Raw genomic sequence first — 22,460 nt, 5'->3', positions numbered from 1 at the left:
TCGGAACGCAGGCCTCGGAGCTGGGTTTGGATGGATTGATTTCGAAACGAGTTGAATCCAAAATATATTTGAATTATTAGGATAAAAATAGGAAGCGTTGAAGTTGAAATGAATTGGTTTAGGTCCGAACAGTCCAATAAGATATTACTAACATTAATATTTGATTGCTCAGAAAATTAAACACGATGAAAGCCATCAGAACTCATTCAAGACTCATGGTTGAACTAAACCCGACCCAAATAGAACTTTAAAATCACGTACACTTGAACCAACCCGACACTAAAATGGCGGGAGCATGCGAGCATCGTCCATATCGCTGCTGCTAGTCTGCAACCCCAGTATAATCTCTCGGAAAATTGAGTGACACTGACACATAATGCTAAATACATGCAGTTAACATCATCGTCAAATTTCACTTTCAACATGTTAACTGGATTTAGCAATTGCAGCGACGTTTTCAAATCAAACAAAACGGAAAAGCTGAATTACGATATTTCTCAGTCCGATGAAACGATTTGTAATGCAGATCGTCCATGAAACGATAGAGTCCCGATCAGCCCACTTGTAATTGAATTTTACTGCACTAAGTTCACTTCTCCATGTAGTGAGATAATCTAAATCAAATAACTACAGTGGGCAGAACTAGGCTCTATGAGCATTAAGATATCTATTCTAAATTCCCTATAATATAGTATTGATTTGTAGATTGTTAACTTGATTAGCAACAGTAAATTGTACGGAAATGAAGAATTCGACCATGAAACCCTACAAATCATTGTAGGAACAACGACCATGATTTCCTCTTTGCAGTTCTAATAATGCAACAAACTTAATTTGCCAAGAAAAGGAAGTCTCTGTATCTGTAGTACAAACCTTCTGGTATTGAGCACAGTACTCTAGTCGGCTTTCTTTTCCTTCTTTGCAGGTGGTTTTTGGTATATCATAATTTGACTTAGGATTGTACCGTTCGTCATAATGCCAATCACAGAGCCCAAAACCACTGAAAGAGAATCAAGGGAAGTGGTTAATAGATAACAACGGAGCAAAGAGATCTATGAAAAATGTAAGGCGTGAACTAATGAGGCAAGAATGGAAGATACTGATCAAAGTTCTAAACCTCCAATTCAAAAAGATTGGTGGAATCAAATATGAAAAACCCAAGTTAATACACAAGAAGACTAGATCTTGAGGTAGCTCCTACAGGTAAGTTTTCAATATCACAGAGCAGGAAAAAATTGTTATGATCGACACAATATTTTTGCTTTTGAAAGTGCACTATTTTCAGCATCCAAACTGAAAAAGATTTCAAGTTTCTTCAAATCATACACGTCCCCAGAAAAAAAAATGATGAAAATCTGGATGTGATTTCACTAAAGGAAAAATAGTTTTCAAGGAGCAGCAGCAGAAAGATTTTGCACAATTTTGAAGTCTGAGATATTAAGAGCAGGGCCTTTCAGGAATACTAGCAAGTTTGTGCTGCAAGAGAGTTTTCTGACACAATATAAGCAAAATGCTTCATGTGATCACAGGTTGATAAGTAACATGATACTTTCTGGAAGAAGAATTAGTAAAATTTAATCAAGTCAGAAATGGGTAAGAGTACCGCTCAATGGTGCCTTTTCCTGGATGCTGGTGAAGACTCGCACTGCAAACAGAAAAAGTTATAGATAATAGAATCTATTAACATTGTTGAACCTACCTGTGCCAACAAAAGATAGCATATGTACTTACCCATAGAACCTCCAAAATTCATTAAAGAGGTGAGAAAGCTAAGCTCCCCGGTACTCTTGTTCTGCTCAAATAACAATTAAAACTTGTAAGCAGATAAGCAATCTAAGTAGCGAGCCTCACTTGAAGCATCTTTAAAGATATATATCATCACAATAAAGAAAATGGATGCACCATTACAGATATCTGAGTGAAGCTGTTTCAGGGCAAAGTTCATGTGTGCCGTATTATAGAGTGCCATATTATAGTGTGCTTTCGTCCTTAAGTAATATGTATTTGTACTTATGCATTTGTACATCTCAAAATTTTAACACAGAAAAACTTCATAACAGTATCAGCTATAGATATTTTGTAATTGCATATCATCAACTTGCTTTAACTAATAAATTTTCTGTTGTGTTTTCTGAAACTTCACCAGATTCTTTACAGGTAGTCAGATCCCTTTACAACTTATCACAGGATAGAACCTTTACCTTGAAGTTTGCCCAAATCTGTGGAATCCTCGCAAAGAAGAAGATTGCATGTTGGGAAGCCTGTCAAATTCATTTCTAATGAAACCTCAGATACTTAAGAAAAATGTAATCATGGACACAGACATATGAAAAATGATGATGAATTTATCCAAGAAGATAGCGAGGAAACAAACAAAGGAGGACATAAGTGATATGGAACTGCCGTAAATGCAAAGCACAATACCAACTGTTACTCACGTATAGAGCTTCAAAAAGAAGGGGATCAATTTGACCAGCCAAGATCGTTGGTGCCACCCCACAGTATCTGTGTTAAATGTTAAGGAAAATGCACACTTCATTTCTATGCTACAATTGAACATTTCACAGTTACCAGAGAAAATTGTTTGATATACAAGGTGCCATTCTCCAACATTTGTTAGTCTGTGGAAAGAGCAATGTTGACATAATGGAGCAATCAAAGGATACAGTAATGCTCTGATCCAGGTCTTGGTTCCCAGTGGTTGAGAAAAATAGTAGATGATAGCTACAAGGATTATGGCTGTAAAGGTAAAAGGAGAGACGAATTATAGACATTAGTTTGTCAGATGAAACAATCAAAATAACATGTATTAGGGACAGTAACTAATGTGGTATGGCATTCATAATTTGTTATTCATCATACTTGTGACAAAAAGTTGTTAATTAGAGAAGGCTCATGTAAATCTCCTGAAAATGACCAATGTACATTTATGTAGAAGTCCCCATGGATTTGGGAAGCATGGACAGCACATACCTTGAATCAAAAGGAACGCCAACTCTCCATATGCTGAAAAAGGAAGCCCTTTGTGCAGACAGTATGCCAAAGCAATGGTATAACCGACAACCTCAAGTTCAAACGATAACACACTAAGCCCTCTGATACTTCTGTGTTTCAAAATTTTTAGTATCTGAAAAAGAAAACCCAAAGAATCATTTTAGTGTTGCCGGCTAATTGCACAATTACATGCCAGAATCGAGTGATGTCTTGACATATTAGATTTCACCAGGAAAACTCACAGCGCTCACCATGTTATTGGACACGAAAGAATGAGTTTTTGAGCCCTCAACCAATACCATTATCATACTACTTAAATATTTTCTTCCCTCTATTCTTTCCTCATACACATTGAAATGCAATTTACACATAACCACCATACTCCAGAACCTAAAAGGTACTACAAAGAGAGTCATATTGAGCAAGACATACAGTTCCACTAGTTAGCAGAAATAAAAATCCAACGCTCTGAGGACAACCAGAACAAATTATAAATCTTTGAGTAACACACCAGACTAATTTCAGTGACACACCACATTAATTTCTCACTGTTTAACGGTCAATAGATTTTTCAAGTGGTCTAAGCACTTCCTTCTGGTAAGTTACATTGAATTCAATCTTAACCATAACCATGTTAAAGATTAAAGGTCGAACAAGTGAAGAAGAAAGTACCGGACAGTCCATAAACTTGGAGATTGGGATTTCAGATTTGCATACTGTAGTTTCAGATTGCTAGAACTTTTAAGGGATAAGTACTCTAGAACTTTTATGTTCGTGCAGTGTCCGAACATAAAGTGAAAACTAGGCTAATCATTTTGACAGTAGTGTTTTGATTTTTGTGGACTCATGGTTTGGCCAGATGCTGTTCTTTTTAAATGCTTAACCATGGATACAAGATGTAGGTCACTGTTGAGTTACACTATGATAAGAATCTCCAACGCCCACAGCAGATACTCATTTTAGGTCTAAACAATCTCATCACTGATGTCTATTAAAAAATGTAGTATTCAAATACAGAACCCCAGAACTACCCAAGAAGAACAGAAAAATTCTTGTTATTAACCCCCTAGAATCAGATATGAACATCATATGGCTGATGACCAAGGCTTTTGGACATGTCTACACCATTCTACATAGCTTCATAGAAAACCAAAGAGATTTACAGGTCAAAGCATGAGAGTTCATTCAAGTCCAAAATCTTCATTCCAGTACAAGGGATGATGCTATGTCTAAGTATACTGTTTTTCAAGATCAGAAAATGATTGACTCATTTGCCTTCCCTGGACAAGCACTTGATTGATAATTCTTATACTGAGCCATTTTAGAATTGGAGCTGTTCTTCACTATATGGGCTTCTCGATGCGAGCTAAAGGCTAGTTTATTATAATCCATCTTTGCCACTACAAAAATAAATCAAAGCTTACTCGTGCATAATCCACTCATGCGTCTGCTCCATCCTTATCTTCTCTGCTTACTTGGTGGCTGTTTAATAGAGGTAAACCGTAAATGTAACATAAATATAGAGATCCTTGCATGGGAAGCAGAGCCAGTCTTGAATCATTTGGGAAGAAAGTCCCTCATCAAAAGTTCAACAACTTCTGTTAGCATATTGAGCTCTAGCTCTGTTTACAGATTGGATCCCACAGCAAAAAGCATCAACGGGACCTTTTGTTTGTTCAGTGGTAATGCAGAGTACGAAGTAACTGCTCCTACTGACATCACAATCGGAAATACTTGCATATTTTGTTTTTCATTCTTTTTCTAGAATAGCCAACTTCTTTTATAACGTTTTACTTCTGAAGGGAAGAAAAATTCAAGAAAACTAATTTCACAAGCTTTCTTCTGTATTGACTTTGAACATTATGATAACCCAGTGGAGTTTCTCTCTTTTTTTTTTCTTCGTAATTCCACCCTGGTACAGTTCCTATCACATAAAATATCAGACATTTTTAACAAGACAAGCAGCAAGGCTCTGAACTCCACAAGAACTCAAGATTCAGTTTTTCCACTTAATGATTATCAACAAAATGAAGATACTCTTAACTCAAAGCTGAATCCGAAACTACCCAAATCAGTATTGATCACCATGTGGATTAGCAAAAACCCTAACCTAAGACTCAACTCAAGCCCAAAAATCCTATTTTTAAAATTTGATTACCCATATTAGGGAAAAATTAGACGAAGTTAGGAAGCTCAAACTACAAAAGGAATTGAATCACGTAACTAGTTTGAGAAAAACAGCCACCAAGTTTTCAAGCAAGATTTAGAACACAATTGGATTCACTGACGAACAAACTCCATCTCCCAACCTCGCTCCGAAAACAATTCACAGTACCTTAGGGTGATCGTAAAACATCTCAACGCAATAAACTCATTCACTCAATAATTCAAAACTAGTCATCTATCCCCATGCAAAGATCAAACCTTTCTACAATAATCAGCAAAAAATCTCAAGAACAAGCAGGACCCAACATCGATCAGAGACTATGGAATGCCAAAATTCAACAAAAATAAAACTAAATTCAACAGAAACAATTAAAACCCAGTAACATAAAACATAAAAGGCTGATCTCCGCAAGGTAAATTTTACTAGCGAAGCATACTGTTTACCTGTGGGAGTTTGACTGTGGTAGAAGCGGCAACGATGCAGTAACCCAATAGCTTGGATATTAAGGGAAGCAAACAATCTTTCTCTGGGAATTCACCATTGCCCAGCGATCCCAACGCACAACTAAAATCCATCCCAAGAAACTTCATCTCCACCATGTTTCTTGCGTGTTTGAGTATTGTATTGTATGAAAATTTCTGGTATGAATATGAGGGGCTCGACTTGCAGGGGGGTATTGGTTTATGCTTCTTCGAGTTGCGGGATCTACAAAGACTACAATGGGTCCATTTTTCGAGTATTATTACTTTGTTTATTTTGCATTATTTATTTAAAGTTAAATTACACTAATACACTTGATATTCGATCTAATTATAAAGGGATAATCATACTTCTTTTCTAAAATTTGATATAATTACACGTAAATATCTTATAATTTTAAAAGTTATATACATCTAATATTTTTTATTTTTGTTTTTATCTAACAAATAAGTCAATCTATTTGTAAAATTTATTGAATTTGATGATATTAACAAAAAAATTAATAAAAAAGTTCATATTTACCTCACATTAATATATTACTAATTCATTACAGGTTAATCAATTTTCTTTATGATTAAATTATTCTTATAATAACCTCCAATCTATTATGTTCAAATTTTAATATATTTCAATTTCCATCTATAATGTATTTACTAATTAACTAAATATCACAAACATATATCAATTAATCCCACAATTATGTATTAAAATTTATAGATGTTACAGTAAAAACATTTGAGGTGGGTAAAATAAATAATCTAGAGAGAATATTAGTTCATAAAAAATATATTTTATAATCCAAAAAAGGGTTTATTGGTCAGTTCACTACAAAAATTGGATGGAAACCTAGCAGAATGGATTGGTTGTTAGGCGAATGTGAAAATCAAGGGTATTTAAAGTTTTTAAAGAACGAGAAGGTATTTGTAATTATACCAAATATCAGATAAGGTGATTATAATTTACCCTTTTTTATTTGAAATCTTATTGCATTTTCTATTTAACATATACACGTCATATGCATAAAGATGACATTTTATTTTATTTGAGAAAAAAATTTATATCCGTAATTTGTATGTATGTATATAAAAATAAAAGATGTAACATAATTTAAAATAAAAAAACCAATCCAAAAAAATCCACAGAGAATAGAGAAAGATCCTTTCTCAAACATGTTGAATCTTATAAAGTCATAAAGAAGAGTGTTCATAATCAAACTTTGGAAAGTAAACGCAAAGAAAATTTTGGATGCTCCAATTAAAGTCGCATATTAAACATCAACATTCTCGGGTTTGGATCCAAATTCATGCATCTCTGCTGGTACACTAATATCGGGGTGGGTAGACTCCGCCGGTGGGTGGAGGTGTCGGGTAGACGCCGCTAGCGGGTGGAGGCGTCGGATAGGCTCCAGTGGAATACGGTGGTGCTTGGTTTGTAGGATTAGCCTGTGGATATGTGGATGTTGGTGCAGTATAGTTTCCAGTCGACTGGCCTGCAAATATTGTGAAATTGTAAGATCGGCATTAGGTTGGTCGTAAAGTAATCGATTTAAATTAGAATTTTTTATCCGAATTTAAAATTCCATACAAGATGATTGATTACATGACTATATCGATCGGTTACTCTTTTTGGCCATCTCGTTTTATCATTGAACAAGTAAACGATGTTGGTGTAGAGAAACTAACGAGCATGATTAATTTCATTCGACGATGCAACATCAATGCTTTGTTCATCATATAACTTTTATTACCATTTATATAGATATGAGGAATAGGTTGTCAAGCCTTGGAAATCATGGATCACAAGAAGGTCAAAGAACACCCATATTGGTGCAAAGATTTAGAGCAATGTATGATTCTTTAAAACAACAAATAACTATTGAGACGAACAGTTTTTTACCTGTTGGATAACCACTTGGGGCCAAAGGAGTAACGTGTTGTGGGGGGTATCCAGCTGGAGGATAGGCAGATGGTGGCTGACCGGAAAAAGAAGTTGGTGTCTGATTTAGCCATGGTGACGGGGAAGAGGAAGGAGGAGGGTAAGTAGTAGTTGGTGTATTTGCCAAACTTGAAGGATAAGTATTGGGCGGGGCGGTTGAGCATGGAGGAAATGGAGGTGGTGGGGTGGTTGAGCATGGAGGAAAAGGAGGCGGTGGGGCGGCTGAGCCGACAGGATAAGGGGCTGAAGTTGGTGGATTTTGCGGGAATGGAGATGTTGGATTAGGAGGGTAGAGGTAGCTTGTATTAAGGGGGGTCGATGATGCTGGCATGTTTGTTGGACAAGGGGCAGATGTGGTAGCTAGGTAAGGGGCGGCCGGGTTGGAGCATGGTGGTGGTGGCGGCGGCGACTGCCCATTGTATGGCAAAAGCGTCGAAATGGGTGCACTTGGTGTGGCATACATTTGAGGAGGTGGGGCATATTTCTCAATCGTATCTGAATTCATCGTCCAAGTTAGAGTTACACAAATTTAATACATTGAAGAATATTTATTTTTACATCTCATACGTACCGTTGGTGGCGGCCGGAGCCTGGGGCTGGTTGCCGGAGAAAGAAACTGGTGCTCCAACCATGGTGAGAGATGAAGTGTATATGAGTGTGATGACTAGTGATCAATATTATGAAATGATCACTTGTATATAAGGATTAGGGTATGAGATGGAAGCATCAAAGAAAGTCTTCTCTTGGGAAGTTGACTTGGAATTGTCATACTAATCTCCACTAGGAAATGAAGGATAATCATTTTCCACTTTGGACATTATAAACAACTATTGTTACATTATATTTGATGTATGCGAGCATCGAGCATTAATTGCAAACGAGAATATGGACGATTTATAAATTTCAAAAAAAAATTCTTTTTAGCGAAACGTCTTTTTATAATAAAATTTATATCAAATTAAAATGAATAATATACGAGTCGTGAAGCACCGATCGAATTACAATCCATATCGACGTGACAACATTCTCGACACATTTTTACTTTAGAAAGACTAAGGATAATTAATGAGGTCAACTGGCCGCGAGCGGGATGGTGAGGACATGAAAATGTCAAAGGAGAGTTGTTATATTGCCAACTTGTACGGTGGCATGTGCAATCCAAGATGCAAAGAAGACTTTCAATTCCATTTACACATGATGATGATGATAATGGTGTACACATATATCTACACGCGCTGTGTGGATCAAGAGACCGAGTCATGTCCATTCAGGTTACATGAAGAGACCTTGTATTTAGAAAAATAATAATAATAAATTATCTAATATTTTAGAAATAGTTCCAACATTCTCCTCTAAAATTTATGTAGTTACACGTATATTTCCTGTGATTTGAGAAATTACATCTAGCATTCTTGACGTTTGCTTTCGTCTAACAAATAAGTCCCCCTATTAGTCAAAATTCACTGAATTTGATATTAATAAAAAAAACTAAATGAAAATTGATACTTACCCTCGATTGACTAATTACTAACTTATTACAGGTCAAATAATATTTTTTTAGCGATGAAGATATACCTCCTTATATGCAATGGGGGAAGACATGTTAGGATAATCTAATCATAAAAACATTTATTTGATCTGCAATAAGTCAGTAATAAATCAATCGGGGTTAAAATAGATATTTTTTTTATTTTTCATTAATATCAGTAAATTCGGTGAATTTTGACTAACGGATGCATTTACTTATTAGAAACAAACAAACTTCAGGGGTGCTAAATATAATTTTTGAAACTATAGCAAATCTACGTATAATACACCAAACCTCAGAAGATGAGAGTGTAATTATCCCAATATTTTAAGAAAAATATATATTAATTTGATAGAATGAAATATCTTATAATACGTAAATGCTAGTTGAATATTTACCTAAACTTGTCATAATTAAGCTAGCATGATATAATATATGCTGTATAAATTTAATAAATTACTTAATGTTGTATTTGGATTGATGAATTTAAAATTGAAAATTTGAAATCTCTAATGACAAATTCTCTGGAGTTGTTTGGGTAATTCTATATTATAATAGATTTTAAATCCTCTCACTCTAAAATTATGTTTTATAAAATATTGGGAAAAGTATTATTTTAGTCCGCTAAATATGCCTAATTTTAATTTTAGTTCGATAACTATGTCCATTTTTGTTTAGGTCCAGTAACTTACGAAATTACTTACTTTTAGTCCTTTGGTATATTTTTGGACAATTTTACCCCTATGAGTGTATATGGACTAAAATCATCTTTCAAAAGTTGCATAAGGGTAAAATTGTCCGAAAATCTTTCAAAGGACTAAAAGTAAGCAATTTTCGTAAGTTACTGGACCTAAACAAAAATGGATATAGTTATCGAACTAAAATTAAAATTAGGCATAGTTAACGGATTAAAATAATATTTTTCCCTAAAATATTGATAAATTTTAAATTCTTTTAATATATTAGCTAGAGCATAAACTTCTTCCACCAAGCAAAATAATGACACTAGAATAAATATAACACTTCATTATCATTATTTATCATGATTAAAAATAAAAAAAATATTATAAATACTAATTTATTATAATTTTGCAACGGCTATAGTCATTATTTCTATAAGTGAGATCAAAACATTAGTTATAACTAAAAATTATGATAAATTATTTAGCTATAGATTAAATGATGGAGAACGTTTATTGATAGTAGTCTTTCTTTTTTTTTAGCCCACGCATGCGTCACAGACTACCCCAACAGGTTTTGAATTCGATAACTTCACAATGAAATATCGAGCCTCAAACCATTGGGGTGTCTCCTAAATTAAGGACTATATTGATTAACAGTAGTCAAAAATTAAGTTTTTACACCGATTTTATTTAACTATAATAGATAGTACTAATTTTTCATGATTTTTTAACCACATCAATATGTAATATAAGGATTAATGCATATCTTTAGTGGTGTAATGAGAAAGGAAGAAAAGTAACAAAATATTTCAAATTAGTGGTTTACCTAAAAATACGTGGCTTTTCACTATGATTAATTATCATGGTTAAAAGTAAAAATTGATAGTGGATACTAATATTTAACCATTATAACGTACACAACCACTATCAGCCGTTATTTTTGCAAGTGATACAAAAGCATTGCTACAGCTAAAAACTGTGGCAAATATTTTGACCTTAAGTAAAATCATAACTAATATTGATTAACCGTAGTCAAAATTTAAGTTTGCACGTTGATTTTATCAAACCATGGTAGATAATATTGATTTACTATGGTTTTTAAACTATAGATTTATAATACAGGGAATAATCAATTTTTATGTAGTAGTTAATGAGGCTTCGTTCAAGTTGTAAAGTTGAGACATCACATCTATAACGTTACAGATTTAAATCCCACGGATTGGAGTATAATAATTTTTTTTCTTTATTTTCTTTGAATATATTCATTGATTTGCAACTATTCATATATTGAACCAATCAATCAGTTTGAAATTGAGTGGAGTACTAGGCTTATGCTTTTCATAACTATGATTACTATAATTAGTCATTTTCCAACTACATATGAGTATTAGTATTAGAAAAAAAAAATTGAATTTTTCGCTATGTTATAAATGATCGTGGTTTAAAAATTGTGGTGAATAAATACTATTAATCACGATCAAATAAAATCAAAATACAAATTTAAATTTGTACCACTATTAATCGATTTTCGTCATGATTTTTAACCATAACATAAACATTTTTCATGGTTTCGGTCATGGTTAATATTTTGGCTATACTTGCAAAAACAACGACTAATGACCATTACTAAATCTTGATTGATTTGTATTTGACACGATTTTCTTCTTTTGACTGTAGTAATTAACCGTAATTGGAAAATCATATTTTTATAAGTATAGCCTATCCTTATTGTTTTATCACAAACGATATTATTATATAGGGGTAAAGTACACTTTTTCCCCCTAAACTATTCGTCATATAATATTTACCACCCTAAACTAATAAATGTAACACTTACCCCCTGAATTGGACAAAAATACCCCTCTTGCCTTGAACAATTATATTATTTTCAGTATATTTTAGTTTTGTACATTAAATCATCACCAAATTATTTTTTAATAAGTGAAGATTTACATTAAAAGTGGAGTATAAATTAATATATATTAGAAAATTTTAATTAAACTTAAAATAAAAAATTACTAAAAAAAACAAATTCTTTGAACAATATAGCTATATATATAATACAAGAGTAATATTATCTAAAAATTTAATTGTGGAGGGTAAGTGTTACATTTATTAGATTAGGTGGGTAATCGTTACATAACGAATAGTTGATGGGGCAAACAGTATTTATGCTATTATTTTATAAAGTATAATTAATGCAAAATGTAACATAAGTTTGTAGTAAAAAAATCCAAATAATTATGAACATACATATATGTGAATATGCGTAGAAATTGATGCTTAAAATTGTATATATTTCATAATAAAGTAGGTGGCCCAGTGTGCAAAATATGGTGCGCACATCCATAAATATGTCAAGAAAGTCGAATACGTACCATATACAAATACACCAAGTCTCCATGCTTAGAAGCTTAATTGTCACAATAAATGGACATCGAGCTTCATTACAGCTGCTAATTTGCTAGACTTAAGATTACGAATTAATACACCCCTAAAAAAGAAAAAAAAAATATCTTCATTTAACACCCTATCTCTTAATTAAATAAAATAATTCTTTAAATAAAATTTTATAATAATTTGAGTTCAAATAAATTTTATTTATTTCATATATTACTCAAATTTTTTAAGTAAATTAATTTTTGTTTGTATTTTTTTATTTCCTAAATGTCAAGTTAAGCTAAGCTTAATTTGATCATAAAATTAATCTTGAGTAATTACGGAATCAATACGAAAAGTTCTAGCATATTTGGTCAAAATTTCAATATGTAGTTGATGCCCCCTAAACCTTTCAATGACTAAACTCACAAGCAAAGGCAGATTAGCTCAGCTGGATACGAGCCCAGCTGGCCTACCAACTGGGAGACAAGACCTACAGGCTTACCTCCTACTTTACTAAACTGACAGGCCCAAAAAACAAGCTTATTCCCGGACACGTTATCATATAGTTGAAAGGACGAGTCATATAGCTTGACAACACATCAAGACACATCTTCCTAAAATATATCCAGGTGGCTCCTTGTAGATTGATGTCAAATGACCTGGAAATCCACGAGTAACGGTTTCCCAAATTTTCATATACACCTGGCATGACTTAGTAAAATAATTATATCTCTTTCAACATTTATCCGAATCACAAATGATTTTTTCTAGATGATAGTCAACTCAAAGGGCTTTCAAACAGCGTATGGCACTCTACAACAACCCCCGTATCCTACTTTCTACATGCCTATAAATAGAAGCATTGTGCAGTCATTTGGTAACATCATTCTTCACTCTCAAACTCTCACTTATTCTCTCAATTGTCTCTCGATTTTTAGGCTATTTTAAGTCTATATTTTGTACTTCATACTAATATTTATCACTCTCACATCATATTTCGTTATTATTCTCACTTTTAATGCAAGTCTCCCTTTTATTTCTTCAATAAACCATTACTGATTTAAACATTAGAGTGCTAACTTTTGTTTTGCAAAGTTAGTCCCCGTTCATCTTAAAATATTCCTTGAAGATCCTTCAACCTTGTAGTGTGGCCAAAAATCTGCTATGCATCAATAATTAATATAAATAAAATATTAATAAAATGTATACTATTTGATTTTTTTAAATATTAAATAAATTTAGTTGATTGATATAGTAAAAGATTATGAATTTAATAATCTTAAATTAATGTAACATCTTTCGGCATTGGACTATATCAATACCTATAGGTATTTTAGGGTATTAGATCTTACTCATACCCACTCATTTAATTTTATGGGTTTAGAGTAGAGTAAGGCCTTCAACCCATTTGATAGGATATGCGTATGAAAGTTATTTTTTGGATATGAGTAGGGCAATACCTACCCATTGACAAGCCTATAATACAACCTAGAATCAACCCTACATAGGGCGTAAACTATAAATAATCCCCAATTAAATCTCCAGGTAACATTTTGGATTTGTTAGGTTGGCATTATTTTTGTACATATGACGTGTATATTGGAAAATTAAAATCTGAAAAGTTGTATCGTGGAAAAAGCCACTGCACCGAAAGCAAAATTTTAATACGACTGTGATGCAATCATTAGAGTCGTTCGCTCCACAAAATTCATACAACTACTCTCTAACATATGCAGTTATGACATAGAGTTAGAACAACATACTAGTATCACTTAAAGAAGAAGAGAGGAGAAGCAAAAAGAGAGGCACACTATTAAAGAGGAGGAGGTCTCGATTCTTAAACTACTTCAACCACTTCAACCACAATTTCCTTAACAAACCTCACATAAATATTCCTCAACCAACCTGATAGAGTGTATCTGGTTTCATCAAATCAAAAAGATAAAGGGAAGACTTGGGTCTCTGATTTTCTCATAACTAAAGAGTAGAAAGTGTAGGATTTTATAGCTTCTAATAGTCATTCCCCCACGAATGACTAACTAGTTAAATGATATAATTTTCTGAGTGAAGAAAGAAATATAATTAATCATTAATATATTTCAATTGAACTAATGCATAGTGAGGTGAGACAACACCTCAGCTAAGAAAAGTGAAATAATCTTTAACTTTTGATAGCACAAGCTAAAACTTCCACAACACGTTTGTTTCCTTGAAGTATGCTATTCCGCCATATACTTGGACCGCTATTTGTGGCCATTCGCTTAGCATCTTGAGTTCTGATTAGTGTTATAGAAAGAACTCTTTCTCTTTCATAGAAGGCGGGCCATCATCGCACTCATTTAGATAGCTTCATCAAATTCATATGACTATAGACTAGAACTAAGTTGTGAAACTATACACCTGGCAACAACTTGGCAGGATCATCCATCAGTCCCTGTTATAGGGCTATTAATCCGATCAATTAGATTAATGCTTTCTTATATGGTTATCACCATATAAGAGTCTGAACCCTATTGATCTTGAAGTCTCAAGGATAATCCTTTCATTAATCCCTTTACAAGAGGATTAGTCAAGTTCCTCTCGATTCTCACATAATTTAGGGATATTATCTCATTCGTCAAGATCTCTTTCATTGCACCATGTCTGATCCGCTATATCCTCTTTTGCCATTGAACGCGTAGTTCTTGGCAATCTCAATAATAGCTTGGGAATCACAATGCAGGGAGCTCAATACAGGTGACTCCATAAGAGCACATCTTACAATAGGTTTCTCAACCAATCAACTTATTAACTAATACAACTAGCAATACAAGTGTATTTTGCATATTTTTATGAAATAGCTCCCCCACCCAAAGTAAATAATAGCCACTAGTAAAACTCACTTCATCGTTATCAGTTATCCAATTTGCATCACAAATCCCTTGCAACACCACGTAATTTGTTAAAGTGCAAAGACAAGTCATCAGCAAAACTTTAGAAGCATTAAGAATATTACTTATACATCTTCCACTCACATTTCAACATGAGGAAAGAAAATCTCTCGATAAAGAGTTCTTGCGTTTGAATCTCAACAATGCACGTAACAGTTTCTTACATTAGTATTTGATATCTTGAAAAGCCTTAACTTATATATGGCCACCCATACATTACTACCATTTCACTTGGCTCGAAATAAATTTTACCAGGACATAACATAACAAAGATAGAGAAGGAAATGGAGTAATAGTTGAAGGAGCAATCCTTTAATAGGACCAAAAATTCCAATTGTCATGCAGTAGATTTGTGTTCAATGTTTTCTACATAAACAGACCACAATTATGTCATAACTTTCAACATCTCTCTATCTCACTCCAATTTGTGATCTCCAAGGGACCATCAATCCACAAATTGAGAGATTTATCTGTGATTAGTATTCATCCATTATCCATTATTTGGATCACAATTTCCAAACAACGAGATGTCACCTTTTCCTTCAATTACCAAATCCACTGCATTCCTCTCTTCCGATTTTGCCACTAACTTACACGTCTACTAGACATTTTCCCAATTATCTACCCACCAAGTCTCCAATAATTATATACTGTATGGGAAATTTTAGTTCGGATCTCATTCGATCTAATCTGAATCAATTATATGATAAATGCAATACACTTGTCGTGTGGTTGGTGTACAAAGTGACTAATGACATAACAAGTGTATCACACTTACTCTGTGATTGATTTGATTTAACCAATCTGGTACATGTTAGAATTGTAGCATATGAGAAACTACCATTCAGAATCACCAATAGCTCAAGTCTTCTCAAAAATAGACAAACCCACTACAACACTTAGGATTTGGTCTCTGATTTTCTCATAAATCGCGACTTAGTCAAGCTATTTTCGAGTTATAAATAAGAAGTTGAAAGTGTAGGATTTTATAGCGTTTTAGTAGTCATTCCCTACGTACATACATTAATTGAAAATAGATAATAAGATTTAAAATAGAAAATTCAATCTGATACACCCTGACTGAACACCTTGCATCCCGAGAGGATTTTGTAGCCACAACGAAAGTCAATCAAGTTAAGTAGAAAAGGGTCTTCCAACGATGAGATGAATTCAAGTGCAAGCAGAATCCTGGACATGATCGGCTGGTCAAGGCAGCCAATTCTTGATCATAATAACATGTATCTTCTACAATTTCACAAAGTAGAACAAATATCTGTTTCTGTTGTTCAAATTCAAAGCCATAAATACTGAGAATCATACAGATATGACCTTTACAATCTTTGAGTTCATCCTCATTTCATCACCCCAGTGCACCAAAGAGACCATCGAGCACCAAAACAGTTTCCTCCTTGGCCTTCACCTATCCCTCCCTGCACTGGCGACGACTTCAAACTCTCTCTCAAGAGCTGCTCTTCTTTCCGTCTTTCGTGGACGTCCCCATTGGTTTGGCAAGAGTGCGTCTCATCGCCTTAACTCCAAGCGGGTTACCCTTGCTCTGTATTACAGTAAAGAAATCAATGAATAAGCAAAAATAACCAGCAGCAGCAGAAAATGGAAAAATTGCACAAACGGAGATCAGTCATACAATCGAGCAGGTGCCAGCGTAAATGTTGCAAACTGGATACTCGTGCGGGCAGCAACTGGAATGGTCGTCACAGCAGGTGGCTCCCTCGAGTGGGCAGCAGCCCCACTCAAGGCACTCTCCGTAGTACTCAAAGATGCAGCAACAGGTGTCGCTTTCAGGGCATGAGTAGTAATCATCGCAAACAGAGGGCGGTTTGACTGGAGAAGGAGGAGATGGGCCGGGGTTGGGAGGATTTTGGCTCGTCTTGATCGGGTAAGAGGGCTCGACTGCAATTCCACATAGGCCGGTTTTGGATTTAATGTTCCGCTGCATTCTCACGTAGCCCTTCTCACCCCAGCTTGCGCCCCATGAGTTCCTGACGATCCAATAATCGACACCATTTTCGCTACCATATCCCACGACATTCACACCGTGGTCCAAGTCCACGCCACACCTCCCTGTGAATATACCCTGAAGAGATTTCCAAGAAAACTAATGTTTAGATAATGTGAAGAAGATGTATGTAGTCCATTTGATCCTACTTCCACAAGTAGCAAAGCTTTAATAAAATCTTGATCTGTGCTCAGTAGAGAGCATGGAATCAAGGAATCCATTTTTCTATTCCATCTAATCTATACGTACAAAAACTACGTTTTACTTGAGGAATGATTCTGTAAACGTAATGTAACATGTATTCCAAATCTCAGGCAAGAATTTTTTTCACATTGACAGTAAAAGCTTACAGATTCATATAATTGGAAGTCCCTCCCACCGCCTTCAATGGCGACGCTGATGGGCTGATTAGCGACCGCCTTCTGCAACGCATTCTCATTACTCGCAGGAACATCTTCGTAGCTATCAATAGACACAACTTTGGCATTTTTCTGCAAAACAAAACAACAAAACCATCAAAAGTTAACACTCTCCGTCTAATAATTTCCTTTCTCTCTTAACCAAGGAAGAAAGAACTCAAAACAAACCCTGTACTGGTCGCATCTGCCGTCCCTGCCGGTGTACGGATAATCCTCCTCACTGTCGATCCCTCCGTTCTTGATAATGAACTGAAACGCATAGTCCATAAGACCCCCATTGCACCCTTCGTCGTAAGACGTATCACAGTCCACCAGCTCCTGCTCAGAAAGTGAGATCAAATCCCCAGTAACTATCTGGTTTATACCTTCCACAGAGGCAATTGTTGAGAAAGCCCAGCAACTCCCTACAGTTCCAAGAATTCAAACAAGACAACATTACATCATTAATCTCAGACATTCTTGATTACACATAAAAGTGTAAAAAAGATAAGTATCGTTCACAATCTTGTGATATTGTCAATGTCATAAGCTGTGGGCAGAGCAGAGCCCATGTAGCCGCCCTACTGTGGACCATAGAAAGCAATGTCATAAATGACTTCATGCATGAGGTGTGGTGTGGTAGGTGGGCACCACCCAAGTTTTATTGCAATTAAAGGCGTTCAAAAATATCTCTCAACTAGCAAACAGCTACCACTTTATTGACCCATAATCTGCTCCAGAACCAGAAAAATATCCACTATGTTTGTTTTCAATTTTTAAGTTATCTCTTAGATGAGTCAAAATCTACCTAATATTGTCATCATATAGAAACAATTTATTTGGGTATTTTTAACTGTTTTAGTATAAATACACATATATATATATATTCACACATACATATATAAATATATATATAAGGCATGATTTGACAATGAAAAGTAATTTTTGTCGCCCAAAACACAACATTAAACATACTATACTTATTTTAAATTATCTCCAAAAATAAATTCAAATATACATATATCGCTAACACATACTTATTTATCTTTATTTTCTTTCTCTATCTCCACCAAATACTTAGAAAACGAATCCAAACATTATGATCATCTTTGCACTCAAAAGATTTATTTATAGTGAAAAATACAAACAACCTCCTTGTGATATTATAAATAAGCAAATTATCCCTCTATGAAAGGAAAAATAGTAACTTACCTCCCTGTGTTTTGTCTAAAACGAAGCAATTTACCTCTTCAGACAAGAAGGTAAATTGCTTCATTTTAAAAAACATAGAAAGGTAAATTGCTATTTTGTTTTCGCAAGGAGGTAATTTGATCATTTACAAGGTCACAGGATAAATTGCTATTCACCATTTATTTATATGAGGATAGAAAATAATGGGCTTCCATGAAATTTCCCATAAATAATTATAAATATTCTCTTACTATTTAAAAAATTACAAAAATTCTCCTAAAATTACAAATACCCCAATAACTTCCTAAATTATCAAATATCTTAACAAATACCCTTAAAATGGACTGTGACAAAGAGGTATTTGTAATTTTTTAAATAATAAATAGTATTTATAATTATGATAAATTTTAATATAGCCCATTATAGTTTTATATGAACGACAATCAAGTCATGCCAAGTCACTTTTCATTTCAATAATATATCTACAAGCTCTTGCAAGGGATATTTTGCCCACTAGATTCTCTCCCAAAAATCCAGGAACATATTTCTTTTATTTTTTTAAAATTTTCTGTGGTTGTGCTCTATTTTTGGTTACTCGAAACAGCCAAAAATATCTCGAATATTTGTCTGTATCTTTACGAAATACAAAATTATAAATTAATTATATTTGCTATATTATTGAATTAGGTCCGACTAAACCCTTTCTAGCTAAAATTTTCTTTCCAAAATACATGTCTATATTATATATAATTGAAAAGAGGAAAATTAGTGTCTTAATTATTTTAATATACATATTTAATTTAATTATTAATTTATTTATTAACTTTCCAACCACTCATCTAATTTTTCACTCTGCTATTATATTTCAATCAATATTCCTTTTTCCGTTCTAATTTTCATCATCTATTTGTTACTATTTTTATAAATTTAATATTAACTTATTATTCTACATATATTTTATTAAATAAAAATATTTTATTTTAAATAATATTTTTAAAAATTATACACATAAAGAGTGCCACAAATTACTAATAAAAAATAAATTTAAAGCTAATCAACAAAAGAAACCCATTTTCCATAAAATGGAAATAAACAAATTTATAGCTTCAATTTCAATAATTTAACCATTTTCTGAAAAGAAATCGAAAGTAAAAGAGAGAGAAAAGAAAAGTAAAATAGTTACCACAGCCGCCTTGATCTTTGATCGGAGCGACGGCGCCTTTCTCCCTCCAGTCAATGGAGTCCGGCAAGCTGTCGCCCACCTTCGGCGCGTAGCGGTCGCTCTTCACCTTAGAAAACCGGCGCTTGGCGTCGGTCCTGGTGCCCATATAAGTTCTCCGATACTCCTCGTTGGAGAGATCGGCGAAGCGGTTCAGGCCGAGCTTGTAGGTCCGGTTGGGCATGGCGTTCTGCTCCTCTATGTACCTCAAGTTGTCCTTAAAGATCTCGAACCTCTTCTCCTTCTCCCCCAACGCGTTGTACGACTTGCCGTGCTTCACCATCCACGACTCGTACATGGACATCACCTCCTCGTCGGACCGCACGAAGCCCGGCCCCCCGTGGCTCTCGTCGTAGGATATGATGGACATATCCGAGCCTAGTGACTCGGCCAAGAATACAGAAAGAAAAAGGAGCAGAAAAGAGAGAGAAACGGCGGAAGATGACGGTGCAGCCATGTTTAAGTTTCTTCAGACTGGAGAAGCGTGAAGGGGTGGAGATTATAAAGGCAGAGTGGAGGGGTATTTGGGGAAATCTAAAGAGTGGCAGCCATTACTGTTTCTTGTTGCGATGGAGTTCTTGAAGATGTGCGACTATGCGTTTTTACTCATGAAGGAAACAAACAAGGAGTGAATATTGGAAAGGAGAGAGAGAGAGAAGGATTGATGAGTAGCGAGTAGGAGATGGGCATGTGGATTTGAAGTGATAGGTTGATAGTGAAATGTTAGGCAGCATGGAAAAGATGAGAGAGTTCTTGCAATGGGGCCAACAGGTAATTTTTTTTTTAATTATTTTTCTTTCATTTTTCTATTTTTTTTTTTAAATTATCCAATTAAATTGTGTTAGAAAAATCAAAATAAGGCCTTTGAGACAACAAAAAAGAGAATATAAGATAAGATATGGAAATTCAGTATCACCGTACAAGTATAGAAGGCAAGATAAGGTTTAGAATTCAGACAGGTTGCCGTTGCTTGTAATTTCATCTCATCTCATTTTATGAGGTTGATCGATATATATATATATATATTGATATAATGTGTAAAATATATCGAGTAAGAAATAAAATATAATGATTATAGTTGACGTGATATATATTTTTTTTTTTTTGAAAAAGTAGTGAATTATGCTTGTACTATAAGAAATTGATTATTCCGTACACTATATATGACATGGTTTAAAAATCATAGTAAATCGATACATCTACATTGTTAATAAATTTAATTTTAATTTTTTACTATTTTACCCTCATTATAATAATCGTTTTTAATTTATCTTTAAAATTGATATTAAAGTTGATATTGAAATTTTTTAAACAATTTGAATAATTTAGCAATAATCAAAATTTGTTAAATATTTTTAAATTTTTATAGTTTATTTGTGATATTATCTAATTATATTATTCAAAAATAGCTATGATTAATTAATAAAATTATACCCTTTTTTCATAATCATGCAAGTTTAATTATAGTGTATGAATAAATAATTATATTACTTAGTGGGAGCATTATTAAATTAAATATTTATTTTTTATGAATATTTATAAAATAAATATGCAATATACTGATCGAAATAAAATTTATTACTTTCTGTGAAAAAATAACTATGATTAACAAACAACAAATACAAATATATAAAAAAAAAGTATATTTTAGCAAATGGGGACAAAACTATCGTTAATCAATTAAGTCTATTTTAAAAGTGATTTTCCTCCAAACACTATCTAATTTAATTTTTATCTATTTTTTCGCTTTTATTACAAACAATATTCAGTTTTAATTCTGTTACAACTTCCAACGTTTTTTTACAAAATTACTTCTATAAAAGCAGAAGTTTTCGCAAACACTCCCTATTTTGGAATGTACGATTTGGATCTCAAATGCTTATAACAAATTATTTGAATAATTTTAAATTTAAAGAATTTCAATCATTCTGTCTAATTTTAAATTATGTTATTAAATTTTAAATTCTTGTAATATAAAATATTTTAAAATTATTTTTAAAAATTCTTCACTCGAAATCACACTCATCGATCCAAATGTAGACTTAAGGAATTTGATTTTATGTATATATTTTGGTGATTGGAATTCAAATAATCCATCTTTATTTTTTCTTACCAAAACAAAAACTTGAGACATCAAATGTGAAAAAGAAAATACTACGTATGTTGAAGAGAAAGTTTAGGAGAATTACATTTTGGCCCCTAAATAATATCACTTATTCAAATTCAGTTCATAAATAATCACTACTCATACTTTGATTCCTAAATTGACACTTTTTCTTTTATGATTTTTTCTGCCTTCTTCCCAGCCTTGGGAGTGTTATATGATTTTTCAATATAATTTAGACATAAATGACTAAAATAATTTAAAAAAAAAAAAAAAAGCTTATGTAAGGATCAATAGTTCAAATAATGATAGTTTAGGGACTGGATTGAATAAGTGATATTATTTAAGGGACCAAAAATATAATTTTCTTGAAAATGTAAAAAATGAATCGTAAATTCCTCATAAGAAGTTGCTTGCCTGAATAATTTTAAA

The 22,460-nt window shown here is 33.4% G+C and overlaps 3 protein-coding genes across 5 annotated transcripts; all 3 read right to left on the bottom strand.

Annotated features, from left to right (window-relative positions):
* Positions 1-97: 97 nt before the first annotated feature.
* On the bottom strand, positions 98-5,887 carry LOC105155532 (Mannose-P-dolichol utilization defect 1 protein). 3 transcript variants are annotated; one of them, XM_011071425.3, is made up of 9 exons: positions 5,605-5,887; positions 2,974-3,127; positions 2,667-2,739; positions 2,439-2,505; positions 2,202-2,261; positions 1,732-1,792; positions 1,604-1,645; positions 874-1,000; positions 98-379 (listed from the first exon to the last, which is right to left on the bottom strand). In XM_011071425.3, exons 1-8 carry the CDS (start codon positions 5,758-5,760, stop codon positions 897-899), a joined length of 717 nt encoding a protein of 238 aa, XP_011069727.1. In that variant the 5' UTR covers positions 5,761-5,887; the 3' UTR covers positions 98-379; positions 874-896. The 3 variants fall into 3 exon arrangements, with proteins under 3 accessions (XP_011069727.1, XP_020547330.1, XP_011069726.1); XM_020691671.2 differs by having other exon boundaries at positions 98-366; XM_011071424.3 differs by lacking the exon at positions 98-379 and having other exon boundaries at positions 455-1,000; positions 5,605-5,886.
* Positions 5,888-6,787: 900 nt separating this feature from the next.
* LOC105155533 (uncharacterized) lies at positions 6,788-8,298 on the bottom strand. The gene is made up of 3 exons (XM_011071427.3): positions 8,148-8,298; positions 7,538-8,071; positions 6,788-7,130 (listed from the first exon to the last, which is right to left on the bottom strand). Exons 1-3 carry the CDS (start codon positions 8,206-8,208, stop codon positions 6,964-6,966), a joined length of 762 nt encoding a protein of 253 aa, XP_011069729.1. The 5' UTR covers positions 8,209-8,298; the 3' UTR covers positions 6,788-6,963.
* Positions 8,299-16,288: 7,990 nt separating this feature from the next.
* LOC105155534 (low-temperature-induced cysteine proteinase) lies at positions 16,289-20,521 on the bottom strand. Its single transcript, XM_088877483.1, has 5 exons — positions 19,889-20,521; positions 17,704-17,939; positions 17,467-17,607; positions 16,745-17,194; positions 16,289-16,654 (listed from the first exon to the last, which is right to left on the bottom strand). Exons 1-5 carry the CDS (start codon positions 20,379-20,381, stop codon positions 16,559-16,561), a joined length of 1,416 nt encoding a protein of 471 aa, XP_088733609.1. The 5' UTR covers positions 20,382-20,521; the 3' UTR covers positions 16,289-16,558.
* Between the last annotated feature and the right edge of the window lie 1,939 nt (positions 20,522-22,460).

The sequence above is a fragment of the Sesamum indicum genome, linkage group LG2 (genome assembly GCF_026168435.1).
Source record: "Sesamum indicum cultivar Baizhima isolate 11 linkage group LG2, ASM2616843v1, whole genome shotgun sequence".
Lineage (NCBI taxonomy): Eukaryota > Viridiplantae > Streptophyta > Magnoliopsida > Lamiales > Pedaliaceae > Sesamum > Sesamum indicum.
This window is presented reverse-complemented; position numbering and strand designations above follow the sequence as displayed.

Excerpts from the sequence above, each read along its gene's own strand:
- LOC105155532 (XM_011071425.3), bottom strand. The coding sequence starts at position 5,760 with ATGGTGGAGATGAAGTTTCTTGGGATGGATTTTAGTTGTGCGTTGGGA. Across the intron at positions 3,128-5,604 it reads CCACAGTCAAACTCCCACAG|ATACTAAAAATTTTGAAACA; the intron begins GTAAACAGTATG and ends TTTCTTTTTCAG. Across the intron at positions 1,793-2,201 it reads AGATTTGGGCAAACTTCAAG|AACAAGAGTACCGGGGAGCT; the intron begins GTAAAGGTTCTA and ends TTATTTGAGCAG.
- LOC105155534 (XM_088877483.1), bottom strand. The coding sequence starts at position 20,381 with ATGGCTGCACCGTCATCTTCCGCCGTTTCTCTCTCTTTTCTGCTCCTT. Across the intron at positions 17,940-19,888 it reads CAAAGATCAAGGCGGCTGTG|GGAGTTGCTGGGCTTTCTCA; the intron begins GTAACTATTTTA and ends TTGGAACTGTAG. Across the intron at positions 17,195-17,466 it reads ACTTCCAATTATATGAATCT|GGTATATTCACAGGGAGGTG; the intron begins GTAAGCTTTTAC and ends AAATCTCTTCAG.
- LOC105155533 (XM_011071427.3), bottom strand. The coding sequence starts at position 8,208 with ATGGTTGGAGCACCAGTTTCTTTCTCCGGCAACCAGCCCCAGGCTCCG. Across the intron at positions 8,072-8,147 it reads GGCTCCGGCCGCCACCAACG|ATACGATTGAGAAATATGCC; the intron begins GTACGTATGAGA and ends CGATGAATTCAG. Across the intron at positions 7,131-7,537 it reads CCCAAGTGGTTATCCAACAG|GCCAGTCGACTGGAAACTAT; the intron begins GTAAAAAACTGT and ends CAATATTTGCAG.